General features: G+C 43.4%; 1 protein-coding gene across 2 annotated transcripts in view; it reads left to right on the top strand.

Annotated features, from left to right (window-relative positions):
- The window catches only part of ARHGAP25 (Rho GTPase activating protein 25), a 193,929-nt gene that overhangs the window by 141,283 nt on the left and 27,153 nt on the right, over positions 1–25,493 (top strand). Inside the window, exon 4 of one of the 2 annotated variants that reach the window (XM_077469475.1) lies at positions 5,885–6,004. In XM_077469475.1, the coding sequence (XP_077325601.1) occupies positions 5,885–6,004 (120 nt within the window). Of the gene's footprint in view, positions 1–5,884; positions 6,005–21,107; positions 21,346–25,493 lie in introns of those variants that run through there. The other variant, XM_077469476.1, reaches the window with a different exon arrangement.

Below are 25,493 nucleotides of genomic sequence, written 5' to 3'. Positions count from 1 at the left end.
CCAATCAGCATATAGCTTTTAGCCCCCGTTCATATGAGGCTGATTTCAAATGTCAAATCGGATGCCAAATCAGAGCCTATTGCTGGCAACAGCAGCGCCTGAATCGATGCGATGTCGCACCAATTCCTAAAATTAGTTCCTCCACTACTTTATGCGACTTTGGGGCCGATTTCAATAGACATTTGTGCATGAACCCACACAGATGTCTTTCAAATCGCCTCTGAAGTCAGACTGAATTGGGGGTTTGAAATTCAGCTGAACTAGCACAATTTCAAACCTGCCCTCAGTGTGAATGAGTGCTTATTGTCAAAGCTTAATTGAACAAGCTGAAGTTAGAAGCTTTTTTGTGCACCAGTTATAGTAAATATCCTGCCTCCTGTATTAGAGTCAGGGCTCTAGGGAGATCGGTGTGGCGGGATGGAAGGACAATTACAGAACGATGCACTGTGTCTGTCTCTCCCTCCAGCAGCTGAAAATCAGTTTCTCCCCCTCTCCCTCCCCCTGGCAAGAGACACAGACACAGTGCATCATTCTGTAATTGTCCTCCCGTCACGCTGCATTGATCACCTTGATCGTTCCTGTGACTTTTGTTAACTGAGCAGAGTAAACTCTGCTTCAGTTTATGAATGAACAGGAGCCTCTGTCTCCTGTTCATTCATTTTCAATGCTGAGACTGCAAGGAAAGGGACTGAGGAATCTCTGTCCTCAGTCCCTTTCTCTATCTCAGAGGGGAGATGTCAAGGGGGTGTAAACCCCTAGACCCCTAATATCTCACCAAAGCCCACCAACAGGGCTACGCGCCACATTTTTTTTTTAAATCAATCCCTGGGGCTCACTTTTTATCCTGCACACGGGCCCACTCATTTCATTATACACCACTGGTCTGACAGTGCCTCTTTAATTACATACAATTACATTACAGATGATTTCTGATTAATTACTGTCCGTTACAGCACTTTATACATCATTGCATGGAGGAATAAGCTTGGTAATGTTAGCCCAATACTTAATAAAGTCACGAGTGATGACTATAAATTGCATCTCAGCTCCAACTAATTTTTGTAAATATTGGAGCCAAAACACAATCTTTCCTGCTTGCATTGGTGACAATAATTATCTCAAGTAAAAAAAAAAAAAAAATAGGAGTAATAAAAAGGGCACATTTTTGGCAAAGCTGCCAAGTAAAATGTGCTTTGTCCAGACAAGCTGCCTATTGGGCAATACATATTATTTCATTTTTTCTCAACAAATAATTATGGATTTCTATAGTTCAGTGAAGGTCAAGCCTTGTACTTTAATCATGTACACAGTAATAACCCTATGGTTGCCAGTACATGTGGAAATAAAAAGGGACTTTTACAAAAGGAGCGAAGAGAAGAGTAAGAATGATGAATGGATCTATTTGAGTAAAGCATGACTGTCTAAAAACATTATGTATACTTCAACGATGTAGCTCCTATTTGTAGTGGGCTTAAAGATATAAAAGATAAAGGCACCCAATACTGATATTCAGTAATTGTTGGGTACAGGTAAACCAAATCCCCCACTGGCTTTGCTCTGTTTATGCCATGGGACTGCACCGGTTAGCCTTTCTTGCCGTGGTACTTGGTTCTGCTCTCTGCAACTGTAAGTCTTCTTTTGTCTTCTGCAGCAAAAAGAGTCAGGGCTCCTGTAGGGGGCCTCAGCACACAGGGGGTCCAGGACCGCAGGGAGATCAGTGTGGTGGGATGGAAGGACAATTACAGAATGATGCACTGTGTCTGTGTCTCTCCCTCCAGCTGCTGAAAGTCACTATCTCCCCCTCTCCCTCCCCATGGTAAGAGACAGACACAGTGCATCATTCTGTAATTGTCCTCCCATCACGCTGCACTGATCCCGCTCTCTGTGTTATCCACATCTGATTCCCCCTGTATGCCCGGGCTTTCCCTCACCTTGACCCCCCCCCCCCCCCCTACAGCACTGCTGGTTTTCCTCACCCACCGGCTACTGCGGATACAAAGGCGGATGGGGATTGGGGAAGGGGCCAGTAAATACAGTATGTCATTTACCAGTTCCTTCCTTTTCTGAATCGGACACAGTGAATAATCAGTACCGATTACTCCTGTGTCCATTGATAACTGTGCGGCACAGTGGTGTAGTTGTTAACACTCTCGCCTAGCAGTAAAAAAGGGTCCCTGGTTCAAATCCCAAACAGGACACTACCTGCCTGGAGTTTGCATGTTCTCCCTGTGCCTGCGCGGGTTTCCTCCGGGTACTCCGGTTTCCTCCCACACTCCAAAGACATGCAGGTAGGTTAATTGGCTTCTGTCCAAAATTGGCCCTAGTATATGAATGGGGACCTTGGATTGTGGGCTCCTTGAGGGTAGGGACTGATGTGAGTGTGCAATGTACAGGGATAGGGACAATTGTAGACACTAACTCAGGTTGAATTGGATGGACTGGTGTCTTTATTCAACCTTACTAACTATGTAACTGAGCATAGTAAACTCTGTTTACTATGCTTCAGTTTATGAATGAACAGGAGACTCTATCTTCTATTCATTCATCTTTAGTGCAGCTCAGGCTACAGCGAAAGGAACTGAACAATCTGTGTCCTCAATTCTCTTCTCTGTCTCAAAGGTGAGATGTCAGGGGTCTGTTTAGATAAAGGGCTGACACAGTGGAATAATATCCATGTGTGCAGGGTGTTCACTCACATAGGCCCCCGAGGGGAGCCCACTGTGACCCACACTACACACATGGGTGGTCCCTTGGTTCACAGCTGGGGATGATTGGTGCGGCGGGAGGGACAGCTGTGAGCACTGATCCCCCTGCATGTCTTTTTAGCTGAAAGCCACTTCTCCTCCTCTCCCTCCTGTGGCTGTCAGCTGAAAGCTATGCAGGGAGATTAGTGGTCACAGCTGTCCCTCCCACCTCACCGATCATCTCCGGATGTTCCCTGTGTCCTCCTCCTCCTCCCATATGCTCCTCCAGTCCCCTGTCTTCCTCCTCCACCCTGTGTGCTCCTCTGGTCGCCTGTCCTCCTCCTCTGCCTCCCTGTTTGCTCCGGTCCTCCTCCGGCCCCCGTGTGCTCCTCTGCCCCCTCCCTCGTTTCCAGCAGCTGGCTTCCCTCTTCTCCTCTCCCGCCGGGTGTGCGGTATATGTCAGGATGGAGAGCGGGGGAAGGGGCTGGTAAATATGTAATTTACTGGCCCCTTCCTTTTCTCAGTTGGACACAGTGAGCGATCCCTCCTGTGTCTTTTCATAACTGAGCAGAGTAAACTCTGCTTCCGTTTCTGAATGACTAGGAGCCTCTGTCTCCTGTTCATTTATTTTCAATGCTGACACTGTAGAGAAAGGGACTAGGGAATCTCTGTCCTCAGTCCCTTTTTCTGTCTCAAAGGGGAGGTGTCAAGGGGGTCTTGATCCCTGATATCTCACCAAAGCCCATCAACAGGGCTATGTGTCACATTTTTTTTAAATTTTAATTTGGGGCCCACTTTTTATCCTGCACACATGCCCGCTTATTTCATTATACACCCCTGGTCTGACAGTGCCTCTTTAATCAAATACAATTACATTACAGATGATTTCTGATTACAGCACTTTATACATCATTATTTTACTTTATTTTGAGGAATAAGCTTGGTAATGATAGCCCAATACTTAAAAAAGTCACAAGTGATGACTATAAATTGCATCTCAGCTCCAACTAATTTTCTGAAATATTGGAGCCAAAACACAATCTTTCCTGCTTGCATTGGTGACGACAATTGTCTCAAGTAAAAAAAAAAGGAGTACTAAAAGGGCACATTTTTGGCAAAGCTGCCAAGTAAATGTGCTTTGTCCAGACAAGCTGCCTATTGCAATACATGTTTAGTTTTTTCTCAACAAGTAATTATGGATTTAAATAGTTTAGTGAAGGTCAAACCTTATACCTTAATTATGTACACAGTAATAACCCTGTGGTTGCCAATACATGTGGAAATAAATAGGGACTTTTACAAAAGGAGCGAAGAGAAGAGTAAGGATGATGAATGGATATATTTGAGTAAAACATGACTGTCTGAAAACATTATGTATACTTCAGTGATGTAGCTCCCATTTGTAGTGGGCTTAAAGATATAAAAGGTGAAGCCTCCCAATACTGATATTCAGTAATTGCTGGGTACAGAAGAACCAAATCACCCACTGGCTTTGCTCTGTACTGTATATCCTATGGGACGGCACATGTTTGCCCTTCTTGTTGTGGTACTTGGTTCTGCTCTCTGCTGTAAGCCTTGTTTTGTCTTCTGCAGCAAGAAGAGTCTTATTTATCTTGAAGCGCTCTCCATAATATAGCATTAATCAAAAACATTTTAGTAAACTTATGCCGCGTACACACGAGCGGACTTTTCAACATCCAAAGTCCGAAGGACTGAGTCCGTCAGACTATCCGATCGTGTGTGGGCTGCAACGGACTTTTGACTCGCCAAAGTCCGAAGGACTTTAGAATATGGAACATGCTTCAAATTTTCCCGAAGGAACTCCGCTGGACCCGGTCCCCTTCGAAAACTCCGCTCGTGTGTATGCTACTCCGACGGACTAAAACCGACGCTAGGGCAGCTATTGGCTACTGGCTATGAACTTCCTTATTCGAGTCGGGTCGTACGTCATCACGTTCGAATCCGTCGGAGTTTAGTGTGATTGTGTGTGGCCAAGTCCGTTCGGCCGAAAAGTCTGTCAGAACTCCGTCGGAATTCCAGCAGAACTCCGACGGAACTCCTTTGGAAGTCTGTCGGACATAAGTCCGCTCGTGTGTACGGGGCTTTACAGCTTCTGCGTGATGCTTATGACAGGTAGTTGAAGGGTGCTAGGGTTCAGAGATCATACCACCAGACTCCTTGGGAGCTATAAAAAACAGTGAGGGCTTCATTCTGCCAGCACCCTGTCATCTGTATGCTAATGCTGCTTGACTGCTTGAAATCTGAGTTCCAGCCTTAACTTCAGTGTTAGATGTACTGGCTTCTGTAATTTACAAACAATCTTTACTCCAATTCCATGCACACCGATAGCTTCTCACATTGTTCATTAGAAGTTATGGCAAGTTAGATAAAGCCTGCCTCATTTCATAACTGGAGGACATCAGCTTCATGTAGTCCTTTCCTTCAAAGCCTGACTGTCTTTGGCTTGCCCCTTCCATTTATTGGATTTTAGTTAAACAAACTGCACACTTTTTGTTTTAGCTGATTAACACTAAGGCCGCGTACACATGGGCGGATTGTCTGCCCAACTAAGTTCGGCAGACAATCCGACAGACAGTCCGTTCAAAATTAGCATGAACGGACTTGATCACACACGATGAGCAGACAGTCCGCTGAAAGCGTGCGTGATGACGTGTACAGCACGTACGACGGGACTAGAAAAACGACGTCCTATACACTGCAATGCAACCTTCGGCCGTGTAAATCCATTCTGAGCATGCGCCATACTTAGTCCGTCCAACTTGCCTACATACGAGCGGACTGTCCGCTGAAACCAAGTTTGGATGGACAAAACCAAGTTTGAACGGACTGTCTTACGGAAATTCCGTAAGACTTTGTTCGTCAGACTGTCCGCTGAAAAAGTCCGCTGAAGCCCACACACGAGCGGATTGTCCGCTGAAACACTGTTCAGTGGACTAAGTTGGGCAGACAGTCCGCCCGTGTGTACGCGGCCTTTAGCTTTCAATTGGGCTTTAACACAATATCAACATGTTATGCTTTTAAAATATGGAGTATGTCAAAATAACTCATATGAGCATATAAAATATCTTCTTCCTATGGCAAATATTGGAATGTCAAGTCATTGTCACTAAGCAAGGCTCATCCACTAAAGGAACTCCATCTTCTTTGACTTTTAATTCCTCTCTCTCTCAAATTCACAGGGGTATCTTTTGATCCCAACAAGCCAGTATCAGATGGCTACACCCTTATGGCTAATTCACAGACTGAGATGGAGGAATGGGTGAAGGCCATCAAAAAAGCAGCTGGGTTCCCATCAGGAGGTAATTATACCATGGACACAATAATATATTTGTTAATTTTATGGTTTGCCTATTTGTTCCTAGTTGATTGCAGCTACTGTGGCATATTTATCAGCAATGTCTCAGGGAAGATTGTGTGTGGGCAGCATACTACAGTCCAATTAGGTTCTGGATTACTAAAATTTGGAGGGGCTGGCAACTCCCAAACAGAGAGTAGGCAGGGTATGTTCACACAATGCCCAAGAGTTTGACAGGGAGAAGGTCAGATGACCAGCAACTGAGTGTGCTGACGTACAGATTCCAACAATGTGCCTGAAGGCATACGTGAAAATTATGTAAGCTATCTAGAGCACATGAAAAAAAAGAAGACCGGACAGAAAATTTAGGAGAAGACACAGCAGAAATTCAGGAAAGGTGCAAGATGAGCAGCCGGCTTGCACATTGTAAGGTGTGTATGTTTGCCCCATGGAGGGAGAAGGTATAGTGCTAAAAGATACGCAGGAGCCAGATTGTCATTCATCACAGTATATGGCAAAACAGAACTTTGCATTCCCTAAACCTCTCAAATTTGCCCTTTACAAGTATTCCATAAAAGATGAAACTTTGATTGAAATAAACTTAAAGACTTTGGAATGGAGGTTTGGGAGGAATGAAAGGATTTGAGGTAATCTGTTGAAATGGTTGAGAAGAAGGTCTGCTGTCTGCTCTGCCCACCCTGCGCTCACTGGAGCGCTGGGCTGTGGAGGGGGTGGGAATGGCTAAGGCTCTCAGCAGCTTGCTGAGGCACTGAACTGGGTGCAGGTCTAGGCATGTGGGTGGATCCTGAGTTTATGTTCGTGATCTTTCCTGAGCCTGGATCAGCATTGCAACATCAGCCAACACAGGGCTTCAGCTTTAGGGATGGCTGAACAGTTCGCCCGGCGGTCGTTTCGCGGCGAATTTCGGCTGTTCGCCGTCCGCCCGATCGGCGGACTATTGCCGCCGTTCGCCCGGCGGACTTCCGTGTTTACTGTGTAAAAGAACTTTGACCTATGATGACACATCCATCATGGGGTACAGGACAGCCAATTGAGACATTACAGCACATGGACACTTGGACATTCCCCCTAACTTATAAATAGACCCGATCCGGCGGCCATTTTACATTCTTTCTTCTGTCACTATAGGGAGAGGTTGCTGTGTGGAGCAGGGAGAGACTTCAGTGACCCAAATCGCTATTTATTAGGTCCACAAAAGTTCTTTTAAGGACTGGTATCATGGTATAGGTGTTAGGTGTAGTTCAGGATATAGGTTTGAGGCAGTGCTGTGCTAGTGATTGTTGCAGCAGCCTGCACAAAGGTCCTTATAAGGACTGGTAAGGTCTAGGGTGCTACAGTACATAGGGTTGAGTGAGGTACAGTCTGCTATTCCATAAGGACTGGTATAGGTCCACAATACATAGGGTTGAGGTGCACTACTGCTGACCGCTGCCCTATACTGCAGCAGTCCTTCATCAGTATAGGGACTGACGTATAGTCTGCTAATCATTCACAACCTACTTGTTCCACAAAGGTCCTTATAAGGACTGGTAAGGTCTAGGGTGCTACAGTACATAGGGTTGAGTGAGGTACAGTCTGCTGTTCCTTAAGGACTGGTATAGGTCCACAATACATAGGGTTGAGGTGCACTACTGCTGACCGCTGCCCTATACTGCAGCAGTCCTTCATCAGTATAGGGACTGACGTACAGTCTGCTAATCATTCACAACCTACTTGTTCCACAAAGGTCCTTATAAGGACTGGTAAGGTCTAGGGTGCTACAGTACATAGGGTTGAGTGAGGTACAGTCTGCTATTCCTTAAGGACTGGTATAGGTCCACAATACATAGGGTTGAGGTGCACTACTGCTGACCGCTGCCCTATACTGCAGCAGTCCTTCATCAGTATAGGGACTGACGTACAGTCTGCTAATCATTCACAACCTACTTGTTCCACAAAGGTCCTTATAAGGACTGGTAAGGTCTAGGGTGCTACAGTACATAGGGTTGAGTGAGGTACAGTCTGCTATTCCATAAGGACTGGTGTAGGTCCACAATACATAAGGTTGAGGTGAACTACTGCTGACCGCTGCCCTATACTGCAGCAGTCCTTCATCAGTATAGGGACTGACGTACAGTCTGCTAATTATTCACAACCTACTTGTTCCACAAAGGTCCTTATAAGGACTAGTAAGGTCTAGGGTGCTACAGTACATAGGGTTGAGTGAGGTACAGTCTGATATTCCATAAGGACTGGTATAGGTCCACAATACATAGGGTTGAGGTGCACTACTGCTGACCGCTGCCCTATACTGCAGCAGTCCTTCATCAGTATAGGGACTGACGTACAGTCTGCTAATCAGTCACAACCCATCCCTGTGCTATGCTCATTATGAGGGGCTCCCACCATCCCTGTGCTGTGCTGACTTCCTCCTGGGGCTGCTTATTATGAGGGGCTCTCACCATCCCTGTGCTGTGCTGACTTCCTCCTGGGGCTGTACCTCTGTTGTGCATATTATGAGGGGCTCCCACCATCCCTGTGCTATGTTCATTATGAGGGGCTCCCACCATCCCTGTGCTATGCTGACTTCCTCCTGGGGCTGCTTACGGTGCAGGTGTCAGTGCTGTATATCACGGTGCTGGTGTCAGTGCTGTATATCACGGTGCTGGTGTGAGTGCTTTATGTCACGCTGTTGATGTTAGTGCTCTCTATCACGGTGCTGCTGTCAGTGCTGTATGTCACGGTGCTGGTGTTAGTGCTTTATGTCACGCTGCTGATGTCAGTGCTCTCTATCACGGTGCTGTTGTCAGATCACTCTATCGCGGTGCAGGTGTCATTGCTGTATGTCACGCTGCTGATGTCAGTGCTCTCTATCACGGTTCTGCTGTCAGTGCTATATGTCACGGTGCTGGTGTTGGTGCTTTATGTCACGCTGCTGATGTCAGTGCTCTCTATCACGGTGCTGTTGTCAGATCACTCTATCGCGGTGCAGGTGTCATTGCTGTATGTCACGCTGCTGATGTCAGTGCTCTCTATCACGGTGCTGCTGTCAGTGCTGTATATCACGGTGCTGGTGTTAGTGCTTTATGTCACGCTGCTTATGTCAGTGCTCTCTATCACGGTGCTGATGTCAGATCACTCTATCACGGTGCAGGTGTCATTGCTGTATGTCACACTGCTGATGTCAGTGCTCTCTATCACGGTGCTGGTGTCAGATGACTCTATCACGGTGCAGGTGTCATTGCTGTATTTCACGCTGCTGCACCCTGCACCCTCTTCTTTGCCTACCCTGACCTTCCCTCTTCTCCATTGCCTTCATGCGCTCCACAGTCCTGAATTGTCACAACAATTTCACATATAAAAAAAGAATTCTTGTAGTTGTTGATCCCAGATTCACCTCATACATGTGTTATGTCATTGGCCTTGTGGTGGGACTGTGTTTGCACAGCTATTAATTATTTTTTGGCTGCAAATTTGACCTGTAGGTTTGCAAAGTTCGCCTCCCATTGAAGTCAATGGGGCCCGCCGCGAACGTTACGGTTCGCGAACTATCGGCCGCGTTCGCGAAACGTCCCGTCGGAAGTTCGTCCATCACTATTCAGCTTGCTGTCTGCTGAAAACAGGTAACAGGAGTGAAGAACGGAATGCACTCCTGTGATCCGCAGGAAAAGTACAGCCCAACGAGGCTTTGGCTGTACTTCTCCTTTAATAATATAGCCACTGATAACTAGGAATGGCCTCATTTTCTGTTTTGTGCATATTGTTTTGCCACATATGGAAGCTATCAAAGCTATATTATTAATAACACATATTGTCAATGATAATGCAAATCCTGTAGATTGTGGGAAGTGCATATTGCAGCATCTATGCAAACAAACGCACAAGTCAGGCTCTGAGAAGCACCAAAGAGGCACGTGTGGAATATGAGATGATGGTTGGTGATCGGTGTACTTCCCCTTCCTCAAACATTGCTTCTACACCCATAGCAGCTGTGCACACTTTCCCACATGCAAATTCCTTTTTCACTTTTCTCCTATTTCTTTAAAGATTTAGTTGATTGAGCAGCACATTTTCTAGTGTATTGTAGATGTTTTGTGATAACAGTAAGTATTATTAGCATGCTTGCTATAATGATGTTTATAGAGCCTTGGTTATATCAGGGCTTACTTATGAAATATTTCCATTTGCCCAGGACTCCATGCCCCGGGTGTCACAGGTCAGAGGTCACCAGAAGTCTGGCAGCCTCTGCTTTTTGCTGATAACACAAGCTGTCTCCTAAAACTGCAAAATGGAACAGATCCTTGTAGTTTAACTGGCTGAATCACTGAAAGTGTATAGAATGTTCGCATTGCAAGTGAAATTTTAAGTTTGGGTTTGGGTATTTAAAAAAAAAAAAATTATTTGGGTATTTGAACTCAGCTTCACTTTATTTGCTTAGCTAAGTTGAAATGTACTTTGCAAAGTGAACAGGTTCTATCCCTTAGGCTCAGTTCACATTGGTGTGATGCGGGAACCCTGCAAATCCACTGTGGGTTTCCGCATCGCACCTGACTCGCAAGCAGTTCACACTGCCATATGCGCACTGCTGGGAGTGTCAATAGAAAGTTAATGACACCCCCAAATAAGTTTGCATATCGCTGTGCGAACGGTCAATTCAGACAGAAATTAAATCGCATGGATGTGAACATCCATGCGATCCAATTCTGGTGCAGACCAAAAGAAGGGTCCTATGTGAGTTTTGTGCAAATGTGATGCAAATTCAACTATACAATATGAATAGCTGAGTTTACATTGCACAGACTTCGCATGTGATTTGCACTGTAGTGTGGTGAGAATCACATCCATCAGAACACCAATGTGAACCAAGCTTTAAAGTGATTGTAAGCAATCACCTTGTAAAACAACCCAATCAGTTTAAAATATAAATGAAAAAATGAAAAACAAAACCTCTTTGTATAGATATAAAAATACATTATAAATACCTTTTTTCCCTTTTTTGTAAGTGGTCACAGCTGCCTAAAAGCTGGGGGAGGAGAAACAGCAGTGCACTGAGCTTCATAGTGAATGGCTGTGCAGCAGGGGTGTGTCAGGACAAGTCTGATCATTGGAGGAGAGCAAACTGAATTCCCAGCATAGCTAGAGAACTGACCATGATGTGCTCTCCTGTGGTCCGTTTTTAATAGGAGACCATAGGGACTGGCAGAAACACCAGGAATTTCACACAAAGGAGGCAATACAAAGAGAACAGGGTGCTTTCTCATTCAAGTACATGATACAGAAGGCACATATCAGGAATATGAAGTGTTGGAGTAACAAACGCTTTAAGTAAATCACACACAGTATATGAATAACCACAGGGTCCTATGTTTGATATGGTTAAAATCACTTAGAGGCTGGGAAAGAACATGTGTTGCCAGCATGAGTTCAGGTCCTTGGCTGGGCCGCAAATATAAAATTCTTTCTTAAAGCAAAGAGCCACCCAAAAGAGGACGTTCCGCTCCGCCCCCTCCATTACCATATTTGGCACTTTTTAAGGGGGGGAATGTTTACCTATTTTTGACAGGTACCCGCTCCCACTTCTGGCTCAGATCGCTGCGGCAATCTGAGCCGGAAGTTCAGCACCCCTCCTTCCCCCACAGTCTTCTGGGACACATCACATGGTGCAGCGTGGCTCACAAGGCTTCACTTTCGGTTTCTGTTACTTGCTATGCCGATGCATGCGCCATAAGAATTGGTTCGGGTGAGGACATCGCTGGATCTCTGGACGGGAAAGTGTCCTTATAATAAAAGTCAGTAGCTACAGTATTAGTAGCTGCTGACCTTACATTTTTTGGGGGAGTCTGGAGCTTCTCTTTAACTATTTGCCACCTGCCCAGTATAGTTTTGCTGCGGGTGAGTGGCACAGGCTGGCCGGACAACGTACCTGTACTTTGCACGTTCCCCCTGCCGACCCATGCTGTAATTGGACACAGCACGAGTTTGGCAGCTGATTTCAGCCAATGATCTTGGCTAAAGTCAGCTGATCGGCTGTCTCCAATCACACACACACAGTTCTGTGTTTACAAAAACACAGAACTTTGTGAACAGTGAACAGCAATCCATGCAAAGCAGGGAGAAAAATAGCCAGACAGTAAAGTAAAAGCAGCACAAATTACACATTTTTGTGCACACAGTTAACCCTTTCATTCCCCCTAGATGTTAACTCCTTCCCAGCCAGTGTCATTAGTACAGTGTCAGTGTACAGTATTATCACTGATCACTGTATTAGTGTCACTAGCGATATCCTTGTCAGATTTTGACCCTTAGGCCGCGTACACACGCGCGGACTGTTGGCCCAACTTTGTCCGTCCAACAGTTTGAGCGAACAGTCCGCTCAAACTTAGCATGGACGGACATGGCCACACACGACGGACGAACAGTTTGCTGAAACCGTGCGCGATGACGTGAACGGCACGTACGACGGGACGAAAAATACGACGTCCTATACACTGCAATGCAACCTTCCGACGTGGAAATCCTTTCTGAGCATGCGCGAGACTTAGTTGGCCGAACAAGCCTACACACGAGCGAACAGTCCGCTGAAACAAGGTTTCAGCGGACAGTTTTTCGGAATTTCCGTAAGACCTTGTTCGGCCAACTGTCCGCTGAAACTGTCCGCTGAAGCCCCACACACGAGCGGACTGTCCGCCCAAACACTGTTCAGCGGACAAGGTTGGGCGAACAGTCCGCGCGTGTGTACGCGGCCTTACAGATAGTGTCTGTTAGAGCCAGATTGCCCGCCACCCTATCACAGTCACACTATAAGTCACTGATCCCCGGCATTACAGTAAAGCATCTATAGCTGTGTAAATTCTAGTATATATACCATCATTTGTAGATGTTATAACTTTCGCACAAATCAGTTAATATACACTTATTGGGATTCTTTTTCACAAAAGACATTACTTTTTTTTTCAGTCTTTTTTCATTTATATGGGAAAAAATAAAAAACCCAGTAGTGATCAAATACCACGAAAAGAAAGCTCTATTTGTGACAAAAATGATAAAAATTTAATTTGTGTACAAAGTTGCATGTCCACACAATTGCCAGTTAACCAAGCAGTGCAGTGCTGAATGGAAAAAAATTCTCTGGTCGTGAAGGGGTAAAACCTTTCCGGAGCTCAAGTGGGTAAAAGAGAAGTATGGGATTAAACAAACAAACATGCATACCTACCTATGTGGATGCAGCATCAGTCCTCAACCGGCTCAAGGACCGAGAACTGAGCAATCACATGACCGCTGATCGCACAGCTCACAGTCCTCAGTGACCAGAGAGTAGTAACTGTCATTTATTGGCTCTCTACTCTACAAACTCGCTGGAATGTTGGGCTGTGGAGGGGACGGGAGAAGATGACTCAAACTTTCAGTGCTGCTGAGCCTGCTGAGCCAGCTGCTAGTCAGGTTAAAAAATCTGACATAATCATACCGCCAGGGAGGTTAAGTAAGCCTGCAACTTTTAGAAATTCAGGACTGAATATTTTGATTAATGTGAGAAGATTGTAAAAGTGATGAACTGGCTAAGCATGTCTCCAGACCTAAACTCTATTGAGCATCTATTGGGCATCCTCAAACAGAAGGTGGAGGAGCTCAAGGTCTCTAACATCCACCAGATCCGTGATGTTGTCATGGAGGAGTGGAAGAGGACTCCAGTGGCAACCTGTGAAGCTCTGGTGAACTGCATGCCCAAGAGGGTCAAGACAGTGCTTTGGGTCCAATTTGGACATTTTTCATTTAGGGGTGTACTCACTTTTGTTGCCAGCGATTTAGACATTAATTGCTGTGTGTTGAGTTATTTTTGAGGGGATAGCAAATGTACACTGTTATACAAGCTGTACACTTACTACTTTACATTGTAGCAGTGTCATTTCTTCAGTGTTGCCACATGAAAAGATATAATAAAAAAGTTACAAAAATGTGAGGGGTGTACTCACTTTTGTGAGATACTGTATACAGTATATATATATATATATATATATCACTGTAAATCCCCTTTTTTTTCTCTCTTATTTTTTTATTTTTAAAGTGATCACATAGTATTTTGCTCTCAGTTGCATAAGAAGCTTGGAAAAGTGGAGCTGGAGACTGCACGGGGTGCGTCAGCACCAGTGAGTGGCTAAGCAGGGAAGGAGGGAAGGGGGTCAGCGTGTCAGCACAAGTTATGGTCAGTTTGAAAGAGGAAAGCAGGGGGACTGGCAGGGAAAGCAAGGAGACTGGTAACACTTTAAAAGTTTGCATACGTATTACATACAACAATTGCAAGAGACATTCATTTCTGTTATTTACAAGCACCCAGTCAGCTTGAAAGCCATCCATACTTTGAAGTGCCTCCCTGTACAACATTAGAAGAATAACTGTCTCTTTACAAACTGCACAATAAAGCATTCAAAGGACATTCTGTTTTTATGTGAAGAACTTAACATTAACATATAAGCACCTAATATTCTAATTGAATAATTAGTAAAGCATATCATTTTTTTTTTTCATTGTTAAACTCAGTAAGCGTTGTCACCCAAGGACAGGAAGTGTTTGTAGATACATCTTACTGGTTCAATGGTGATTTCATTGAAAGCAGAACACAATATAAAAAAAGCATTATGCTTTTTTGACAGTTCAGAAACATGTACTACCACCTATTATTGAATTTTGGTACACTTTACAGCAGCCTTAAACTCTGCTAATCAAATTTTTAGGCCACTGCCTTTTCTCACCCTGAAAATCTGAAAAAAAAAAGGGTCTTATGCTCACCTAACACCCACTCCATCCTTTGTCCTCTAAAGCTGCGGGGGAAGCGGGAGTCACGTGAGAGTGGTTACGTGAGAGGAAGCATCTAAAGGCAGACCACTCAATTGTGGCCATGTTTAAAGGGAATGTGGTCAGCTAAGTAAAAATAATCTCTTTGAAATTTAACATTGTTTTTAACATTTTGTTACTCGGTATACTTTGTATGTTTGTGGGCAGCTATAGTACATATGAAATATCATCATGACTATATAGAAGAGTAAGTAAAAAAATATATTAAAATCACCAAAGAACCTTCAGATACATTTTAAAGAAAATATTATTATTGTTATGAAAATACAGGATTATAATAGTGCCAACCGTTTGCGCAGCACTTTACAACATGACAGACAGTCCAGTTACAATACAATTCAATACAGGAGGAATCTGAGCCCTGCTCGTTAGAGCTTACAATCTAGAAAAAATACACAATAGTTTCTATATAGAAACAGGTCATTATTGTCTAGAGTCAAAAGTCTTTAGTGGTCACCATTCCCAATTAAAAATATAATAATAATATCTATGACTAAAAAACTCTCTTGAAATTTCTGTGTTTTATGTGTGAATAACAGCTCAAAATGACTGTCACTTAACCACTTAAGGACTGGAAGATTTTCCCCCTTAATGACCAGGCCATTTTTTTAAAATACAGCACTGCAACGCTTTAACTGACATTTGCACGGTCGTGCGATGCTGTACCCAAAAAAAAATTACGTTCTACTTTCCCACAAATAGAACTTTCTTTTGGTAGTATTCGATCACCCCTGCGGTTTTTATTTTTTGCACTATAAGCAAAAAAAAAAGAGTGACAATTTTTTACTTTTTGCTATAAAATATATCCCCAAAAAAATTAAAAAGAACAAATTTCTTCATCAGTTTAGGCCAATATGTATTTTATATATTTTTGGTAAAAGAAATCGCAAAAAAAACTAAATTGATTGGTTTGCACAAAAGTTATAGCGTATACAAAATAGGGTATATACAGTATCTCACAAAAGTGTGTACACCCCTCAAATTTTTGTAATTTTTTTTAATATCTTTTCATGTGACAACACTGAAGAAATGATACCCTGCTACAATGTAGAATAGTGAGTGTACAACTTGTATAACAGTGTAAATTTGCTGTCCCCTCAAAATAACTCAACACACAGCCATTAATGTCTAAACCACTGGCAACAAATCTGAGTACACACACTGCTGGCAACAAATGTGTCAAAATTGGGCCCAATCAGCCCTTTTCCCTCCCCGGTGTTATGTGACTCATTAGTGTTACAAGGTCTCAGGTGTGAATGGGGAGCAGTTGTGTTAAATTTGGTGTTATCGCTCTCACTCTTTCATACTGGTCACTGGAAGTTCAACATGGCACCTCATGGCAATGAACTCTCTGAGGATCTGAAATTGTTTCTCTACATAAAGATGGTCTAGGCTTTAAGAAGATTGCCAAGACTCTGAAACTGAGCTGCAGCATGGTGGCCAAGACTATACAGTGGTTTAACAGGAAAGGTTCTACTCAGAACAGTAGCAGTTGAGTGCATGTGCTCAGCGTCATATACAGAGATTGTCTTTGGGAAATAGATATATGAGTGTTGCCAGCATTGCTGCAGACGTTGAAGTGGTGGGGTGGTCAGCCTGTCAGTGCTCAGGCCATACTCCACACCCTGCATCAAATTGGTCTGCATGGCTGTCGTTGGCTGAAGACAAGCAGACTAATTACATGGATTACCGGAACCATGTTCTGTGGTCTGATGAGACCAATATAAATGTATTTGGTTCAGATGGTGTCAAGCGTGTGTGGTGTCAACCAGGTGAGAAGTACAAAGACAAGTCTGTCTTGCCTACAGTCAAGCCTGGTGGTGTGAGTGTCATGGTCTGGGGCTGCATTAAGGGAATCATGAATGCCAACATCTACTGTGACATACTGAAGCAGAGCATGATCCCCTCCCTTCAGAGACAGGGCCACAGGGTAGTATTCCAACATGATAAAATCCCCAAATACACCTCTAAGCCCACGTACACACGATCAGAGATTTTACCAACCAAATCCGTCGGATTTTGCCTGTCGGATTTAGTCCGTTGGATTGTGTCCGAAACTGTTGCATACACACGGTCGGGCCAAGTTGTCGAAAAATCCGATCTTTCAGAACGTGTTGACGTAATTTCGTTACGATGGGACTACATTCAGGCTAGTAGACAATAGCTTTGATGTAGGAATTTGATCTGAGCATGCGTGGCACTTGGTCCGATGAAAATGCTCTACACATGATCGGATTAGGTCCGTCCGGCCCAGTTGGTCGGGAAATATTTCCAACATGTTGGAAAATTGGGTCGGACGGAGATTCGGACGGAATCAGTCCGATGCATACCACACACAGTCGGATTATCTGACGACACGGTCCGATAAGACTCATTCCGACAGATTCTCTGACCGTGTGTACAAGGGCTTAGACAACCACTGCCTTGCTAAAGAAGCTGAGGGTAAGAGTGATGGACTTGCCAAGCATGTCTCCAGACCTAAACCCTATTGAGCATCTATGGGGCATCCTCAAATGGAACGTGGAGGAGTGCAAGGTCTCTAACATCTACCAGATGTCATCATGGGGGAGTGGAAGAGGACTCCAGTGGCAACCTGTGAAGCTCTGGTGGACTCTATGCCTAAGAGGGTTAAGGCAGTGCTGGGAAATAACGGTGGCCAATTAGGACATTTCCACTTAGGGGTGTTTTCACATTTGTTGCCACTGGTTTATACATTAATGGCTGTGTTGAGTTATTTTGCAGGGACAGCAAATTTACAGTTATTCATGCTGTGCACTCACTACTTTACATTGTAGCAAAGTGTAATTTCTTCAGTGTTGTCACATGAAAAGATATACTAAAATATTTTCAAAAATGTAAGGGGTGTACTCTCTTTTGTGAGATACTGTATTTTTGGCATTTCTATTATTTTTATTTTTTTACTAGTAATGGTGGTGAGCAGCAATTTTTTTGTGGGACTGCGACATTACGGCAGACAGATCGGACACTTTTGACACTTTTTTGGGACCATTGCCATTCTCTGAGGAGCAATCATGGGTCACCGGTGGAAATAGTGGCCGCCATCCATGCGCATTGGCTCGGTGTTGTGCTGCATGCCCCCTATAGTCCTTAAATCAGCCACGGTACAGCTACATTAATTTGTGCAGGAGAGCCAACTTGTTGCCATACAACAACGGTGGCTGGTCGGCAACTAGTTAAGTAAGACAACTGTTTTGCGCAAAGTTCTGTGCACAACAGTTCCTATTAAAGGGCTAATTCACACCAGCCATTGCATTATAACATAGCGGCTAATGTGCAGTGTGGTCTGACAAAATCACTGCAGCGCCGATGTGCCGATCTTGGTGAAGCACACTGTTCACTTTTTTAAAATGAACTTTATTTAAATGTTACAGAGACATTTCATTAAACTCCACTTTTGTTGCGAAAAAAACATTCCCCTCTGAGTGATCTATGGTATGTACATTGCAAGGATTGTAACAAAATTGTTGCAGAGTCCTACCTTTTGTTATGCTAGAGAAAAAGCAGTTTATTTGTCTGTGTCCATGTGCTGAGTGAGTCTGTATGGGAGTGGGTTTGTAATTATGAATCAGTTGCTGCACCTGCAGGGCTATAATGAGGAAAATTGTTGGGCCTGCATCCCTTTAGACGTGATTTCCTTTGGGAATGTGGCAGGTATGCACACAATTGAATTTGTATCTTAGTGCAGACTTCTGGGAAAACCAGTAAGCCAATCAGACGAGCAGGAAATTACATATTGCATTGCATTTTACAGAGAATTATGGTGCTACAGATAGAAAAGGAAATTAAATTTTTAATAATATTCAATTTCATGACTTGTGTCGCAATTGTATACACCATATTATTATTTTTTTTATTTGTTAATTTTTTTCCCACAGAAGTGGTTTTAAGTTGATTGCTGGCCATGCGGTGCATGGCAGTGGATTGCCTCGCACTGTGCTTCGGTTTAAAAAAGTACTGCACGCAATACTTTTTTTTCAGCACAATGTCCACGCACCATTGCAACAAAATGTTTTGAACCGCACACCAGACACAAGGTGTTTTGCCATATCTGGTTAACGCAGTCCCACCACATCTGGCATGACTATACCCCTAGGACCTGTTCACACATACTGCAGAGACCTGCGTTTTACTCAGTGGTGGCTGATAGATTTTTTTTGGGGGGGGCAAACTGTCCACCCGTAGCCAACCCCCCCCGGTCGGTTGGGTCACGGATGGCAGGGGTTATGGGCAACACGGATGGCAGGGGTCATGAGGTTGGTCAGCCAGTAGTTGGGGCCCTGCATCTCCCCATCTCACGAGCAACACTCTGGGTGGTGATCGGCGAGCGGCTTCTCTTCGGGCTGCGGGCGGCTGCTTCCTCGCTTCCCCTGCATCTCCTCCCTCCTCCTCCTGGCGGCCAATCCGATCGGATCTCATTTTGGCCAATCAGGTGACGTGTCTCAGAACCCGCTTTCTGATTGTCCGGGAGGAGAATCAGCATTACAATAGTGAATATTCAGTTCAGTTGTGTGACAATATTAGAACCTCTGGCTCTAATCACACGCTTCACAAAAAAGCCTTCGGCTCTAATAACGTGCTTAAAAAACCCTGATTGGAATCCATGCCCACCCTGCATGTAGATCAGGGGGCCAGATGCATGGATGGGGGGGCGGTGCCCGTGCGCCCCCTATGGATGGGTCACCGCAAGGGCACATAAAAATCAATTGTTTTCTATGTGTCTTGTTCACACCACAAAACTGGTGCAGTATAATGCTACATATATGCACTGTAACACAACACAATGCATGTAAATGCACATCAAAGCAATGCAAATCTATTGAGAGAAAATAAAAAACAAAGATCCATAGTAACTTAATGTGCATAAAAACATGTTTGACAATACGCAGCAATGCACATAAGAATGCATGACAATGGAAGGCACTGCACATTCATTTTTTTCTTCATGCATTTTAATGCATATTTATGTGTGACTAGGCCCCTAGAGGATGTAGCGCTCAGCATTGTGTCCATAATTGGTTGATAATGCAATGCCCTTTCTAAGGAACCAGGTGATAACATACTAATAATGCTTTCTGGGGCACTTTAAAAATTAAGTTATTTTACCCTGGTGTACCTTTCACACATGGGATAATGAGCAACTCTGTAAGCCAAACAGATGCTTATAGCAACGCAGACTAAAAATTAAATAAACGAATGACATTTCAACAATTGTAAAAATTATAACTCAAAAATGCAAACGATTACCATTTGAAAACTGGTGATTTTCTGGAAAAAAGTTCTTTATTCTAATAATTTGTGCCATGTATGTAACAGTGATCTCACATAGATATCACAATGGTTCACACTGAAAAGTTTACTCCTTATACGGGGTACACACTATACGTTTTTTTTTCGTTCAACCCAGCAGGCTGTAAGGAAAAAAAAAAACATACAGATTGCCATACTAACACAAGCGATGTTAGTATGGCGATCTCCCCTGCTGAGCTATTGGAGACTGCTACCCTGCCAGAACACATTGATCAGTGCTGGCAGCCATTTGGTCGTGAGACTAGCTTCTGTTGGACAGGGAGCTGTACACACAGGCCGAAAGTCTGCCGCCCATTTTCGGATGGTTTTTGGCCTTATTTACTGTCTGCTGTGAATGATTTTCTGTCATAATGGAAAATCAGTTTGGCGTAACATTATTTTTCACAATATAAAAAAAATTGGCTAATTTTACTGTGGCCTTATTTTTTAATTCAAAAAAGCATATTTTTTCCAAAAAAAGTACGCTTGTAAGACCGCTGTGAAAATATGGTGTGACAGAAAGTATTGCAACGACTACCATTTTATTCTCTAGGGTGTTAGAAAAAAAAGTATAATAATTGTGGGTTCTAAGTAATTTTCTAGCAAAAAAAAAAACAATTTTTAACTTGTAAACAACACATCTCAAAAAGAGGCCTGGTCCTTAAGTGGTTAAAAAAAATGTCTGTCCACCCAGTGTAGGTTAGACTGGATTCTGGATTTATATAAACCGGGCACACATTGGTATGTACCTTTGCGATTTTGCTCGCTGCTGCTGCCTGCATTAGATGTTGATGACAAGTATACATAAGATTAATAGTAATTGTGCCGTTAATGAAAAATTAGTGTTGCTTGGTATTAAGGAGTTAACAATTAGCAGGGAACTGTGAAATTTCATAGGGAGGGGGCAGAAATACTGGTTTCTATCCATTCCTTTAAAACAAAGGGAACCTTTTGTGTAATCGGCAGGTATGGGCAGGCCCCAGCCCAACATCCAGAACAAGCTGGAGACCAGCAGCCTCTCACTGACAGCTGGAGGCACCTGGGAACTGGTAGGAGCTGCGAGTGGTCTCCCTACTGATAATAATATGCCTCAGTGTTATGGGAAGATAGGAAGGGATTGTATCCCAGCTCTGAAGACGAGACTCATTTGCCTCAAAATCAGGAGGAATGTCAAACTGCAGCATAGAGGTAGGGATAACCTACATAAACATGCCATTTGTTAGTTGAGTTTTTTTTCTATATTGCAGTTAGGTAAATAAAAGCATTTAAATTTAGCAACAAGCTTTTACTAATACGTATAGTTCAGAGGATATGGCTACCAGGAGATTGGGTGAAGCATTCCAATGGGGTCTTTTTAATTGGTAAAGAGTTAACGGAAGTAACTGCTGAGCTATTGCTGGCCCTAATAGGGTCTTACCTGCTAATGGGGAACGAGGGGAGAAGGTGAAAATTAGAACTTGTACTACCATGTTTACCAGCTGTCAATTATCAGGCATTGCTATTCAAATATTGATGATCGGTGAAGTATTTTATACATGGACTTCTCTAACACTTTAGCTAGTGAAGCCTGGAAGGAAATCCGGATGTATTAAAATGTTTAATCAAGTACAACCAAACTAGGGTATAACTTGCCTATAGGGTTTAAAGTGTTACTAAACCCACAGCAGTAAAATCAGTCTGTATATGCAGTAAAGCCTGCTTGTTATACTCACTGTGGAACCTAAGGGGTTAATCCTGCATGTCCTCTAATAATTGGAGTATATGGAGTCAGGCTGCACATGCTCAGTTTGGTGTGTATTTCTAGGAAGTTTTTTTTTTTTTTCCTTGGGAGGGTGCATGTGATCAGCACAGGGTCAATCAGAACTATCCAGACAGAGAGTCAGGGCTCTTGCAGTCTCACAGGACAGTCCGAAAACTCCTCCTACAAACTTAAACTAGTGCTTGACTGGACACTGGTAGAAGTCACAAGACTGCTCTAACTGCTGAGAAAAGGTATTTAGTGCAGTTTATATTTACTAAAATAATTGTATTTCCATATTTTGTGTACTGTGGGAGACCAGATATAGTGAATGCAGGGTCCTGAGTTTAGTAACACTTTAATAATTATCAAATAGTAACCTGCATGATCTTTTACATCCTTTTTATACTTAAAAGTCAGAATTTACATATTACAAGCAGCTCTGTTTAGTCTTTTTTTGGAGAAAGAATGAGTGTCCTAAAACTCTATTTTAGGATGGTGTTAAGGATACCACTATTTTATATTCTTTAGGTAACAGAAAGGTTCACTTTAACAAATGCAGCGTGGTCTAAAATTGTCCGGAGACTAGATAATGAAGGAGCAGGAACACGTAGATATTATCATCCCTGCCTCTCCCCCTCCCATGTTAGGATCCTGGGTTTAGTAACACTTTAAATTGGTGGTCTGCATAGTGCCCTCTAACATTATTCCCTGCATCTATAACCTTTTGTACCACCACCCCCTACCTTTAGAATGTAAGCTCTATGAGCAGGGCCCTCCTTTCCCTTCTGTATTGAACTGTGCTGTTATTGTGCTGTCCCCCCCCCCCCTATATTGTAAAGCACTGCATAAACTGTTGGCGCTATATAAATTGTGTATAATATTATTATTATTATTATTATTATTAATAATAATAATTATTGGTGAGTCGGAGAGGTAACCCATACATCGGTGTTCAGAGGGAAGGATGCCTCTTATATTGATGGTCAGGATAGTGCCCCCCTACATTGATGATCACTGTTCCAACAGTGCTCCCTTTATGGAGGGACATTAATACCACAAATATTCAGTACGCACTATTAGGCCGTGTACACACGATAGGAATTTTGGTCGGAAAAAGCTCCGATAGTTTTCCAGACGAAATTCCGACGGAATTTCGGTCAAGCTGTCTTGAATACACACGGTCACACCAAATTCCGACTGTCAAGAACATGGTGACATACAACATGTATGACGAGACTAGAAAAAGGAAGTTCAATACCCAGTAGTCAATAGCTTCCATCTCGTACTTGAATTTGAGCATGCGTGAGTTTTTGCGTGTTGGAATTGCATACACACGATCGGAATTTCAGATAGAAAGTTTTTCCATTGGAAAAATTGAGAACATGCTCTCAAATTTTTGCTGGAGGGAATTCGGCCAGCTAAATTCCGATGGAGCATACACACGGTCACATTTTCCAATGAAAAGCTCTCATCGGTCTTTTTCTGGCCGAAATTCTGATTGTGTGTACATGGCATTAGGCAGGAGATGAATCCACCAATATTCACTACTCAATGAACCCCTAGCAAACCCTGGAAGAGCGCTAGGGTTCCACAGAGCCATGGTTGAGATTAGCAAAAACGGGTGAAAAAGGGGTCAATATCTTTTTACATTATGCCATTTAAAACACTGTTATGATGCTGGCTGTATGGGACCAAGCTGTTACATTTAAATGACTTTCTGTAGATCCTTCCTCACCCTTGCCTTATTAAATTATTCATAATATGCCTCACTGACACATTGTTGCACTGTGCCAAATTTGTCTGTAAATCTAAAAGTAACTACAAACAGAAAGGGCAAACTTCCGCCATTATGTTTTAAACAGTAATTTCTTTGTGAGATAAGCTTATGGCACATTGTTTAGCACAGAGTCTGAACCAATGGAGCATGCAACCCTAAAAGTACTTCTGCTTTTTAAATTTAACTCAGAATAACGTTTCAAAGTTTTTGCAAATAGGTCAACAGGTTTTCCTTTTTCACACAAATTAGACCAAGTAAAACACACACTTTGTTACAGTTGACATGAATGAGATTGTCTGCATGAAGATGCACTGAACACTCTCACATCCCTGTGCAGGCAAATATGGTCCTCACATATGCTTAAGTACTTTTGTGTGAATGTGATAGAAAATGACTTTTAATTTTGTATTATGACAAATTGTAGGAACATTGGAGTTGAAATACTACAGGATTATACACTCACCGGCCACTAATCAACCAATCACATGGCAGCAACTCAATGCATCTAGGCATCTAGACGTGGGGGAGATGACTTGCTGAAGTTCAAACTGAGCATCAGAATAGGGAAGAAAGAGGATTTAAAGTGATACTAAAGTCTTGTTTTTTTTCTTTAAAAATAACAAACAAGTTATACTTACCTGCTCTGTGCAGTGGTTTTGCACAGGGCAGCCCAGACCTCCTTATCTCAAGTCCCTCGCCATCCCTCCTGGTCCTCCCTCCCATTGAGTGTCCCAACAGGAAGCAGCTTGCTACGGGGGCACCCATGCTGAGCCACACCTCTGTGTGTTGATTCAGACACGGAGCCGTGGTTCGGCCCTGCCCCCTCTTTCTCCTCATTGGCTAACTAACTTTGACAGCAGCAAAAGCCAATGGTGCCACTGCTGTGTCTCAGCCAATTAAGAGGGAGAATCCCGGGAGGCCAAGACACGTGTGGACACTGCTGGATTGAGATGGGGCTCAAGTAAGTTTGGGGGGGGGGGGGGTTGAGAGGGGCTGCTGCACACTGAAGGTTTTTTAACTTAATGCATAGAATGCATTAAGATAAAAAGAAACCTTCTGCCTTTACAATCACTTTAAGTGACTTTGAATGTGGCATGGTTGTTGGTGCCAGACAGACTGGTCTGAGTATTTCAAAAACTGCTGATTTACTGGGATTTTTACACACAACCATCTCTAGGGTTTACAGAGAATGGCCGAAAAAATAGAAAATCTCCAGTGAGCGGCAGTTGTGTGGATGAAAATGAGAATGGGCAGACTGGTTCGAGATGATAGAAAAGAAACAGTAATTTCTATAACCAAGCGTTACAACCAAGTTATGCAGAATACCATCTCTGAAAGCACAACACATCAAACCTTGAAGCAGATGGGTTACAGCAGCAGATGACCACACCGGGTGCCACTCCTGTCAGCTAAGAACAGGAAACTAAGGCTACAATTCGCACAGGCTCACCAAAAGTGGACAACAGAATATTGGAAAAATGGTACCTGGTCTGATCAGTCTTGATTTCAGCTGCGATATTCAGGTGGTATGGTCAGAATTTGGCATAAACAACATGAAAGCATGGATCCATCCTGTCTTGTATCAATGGTTCAGGCTGGTGGTGGTGGTGTAATGGTGTGGGGGATATTTTCGTGGCACACTAGGGGCCCCTTAGTATCAATTGAGCATCGTTTAGAGGCTACGACCTACCCGAGTATTGTTGCTGACCATGTCCATCCCTTTATGACTACAGTGTACTCATCTTCTGATGGCTACTTCCAGCAGGATAATACACCATGTCACAAAGATCAAATCATCTCACCACTCATTTTTTGAAC

The sequence above is a fragment of the Lithobates pipiens genome, unplaced genomic scaffold, assembly GCF_037356315.1.
Source record: "Lithobates pipiens isolate NorthernLeopardFrog02 unplaced genomic scaffold, aLitPip1_a1.2 Scaffold_8, whole genome shotgun sequence".
NCBI classification, from domain to species: domain Eukaryota; kingdom Metazoa; phylum Chordata; class Amphibia; order Anura; family Ranidae; genus Lithobates; species Lithobates pipiens.
Note: the sequence above shows the minus strand (reverse complement) of the source record. Positions and strands in the feature narration are given on the sequence as shown.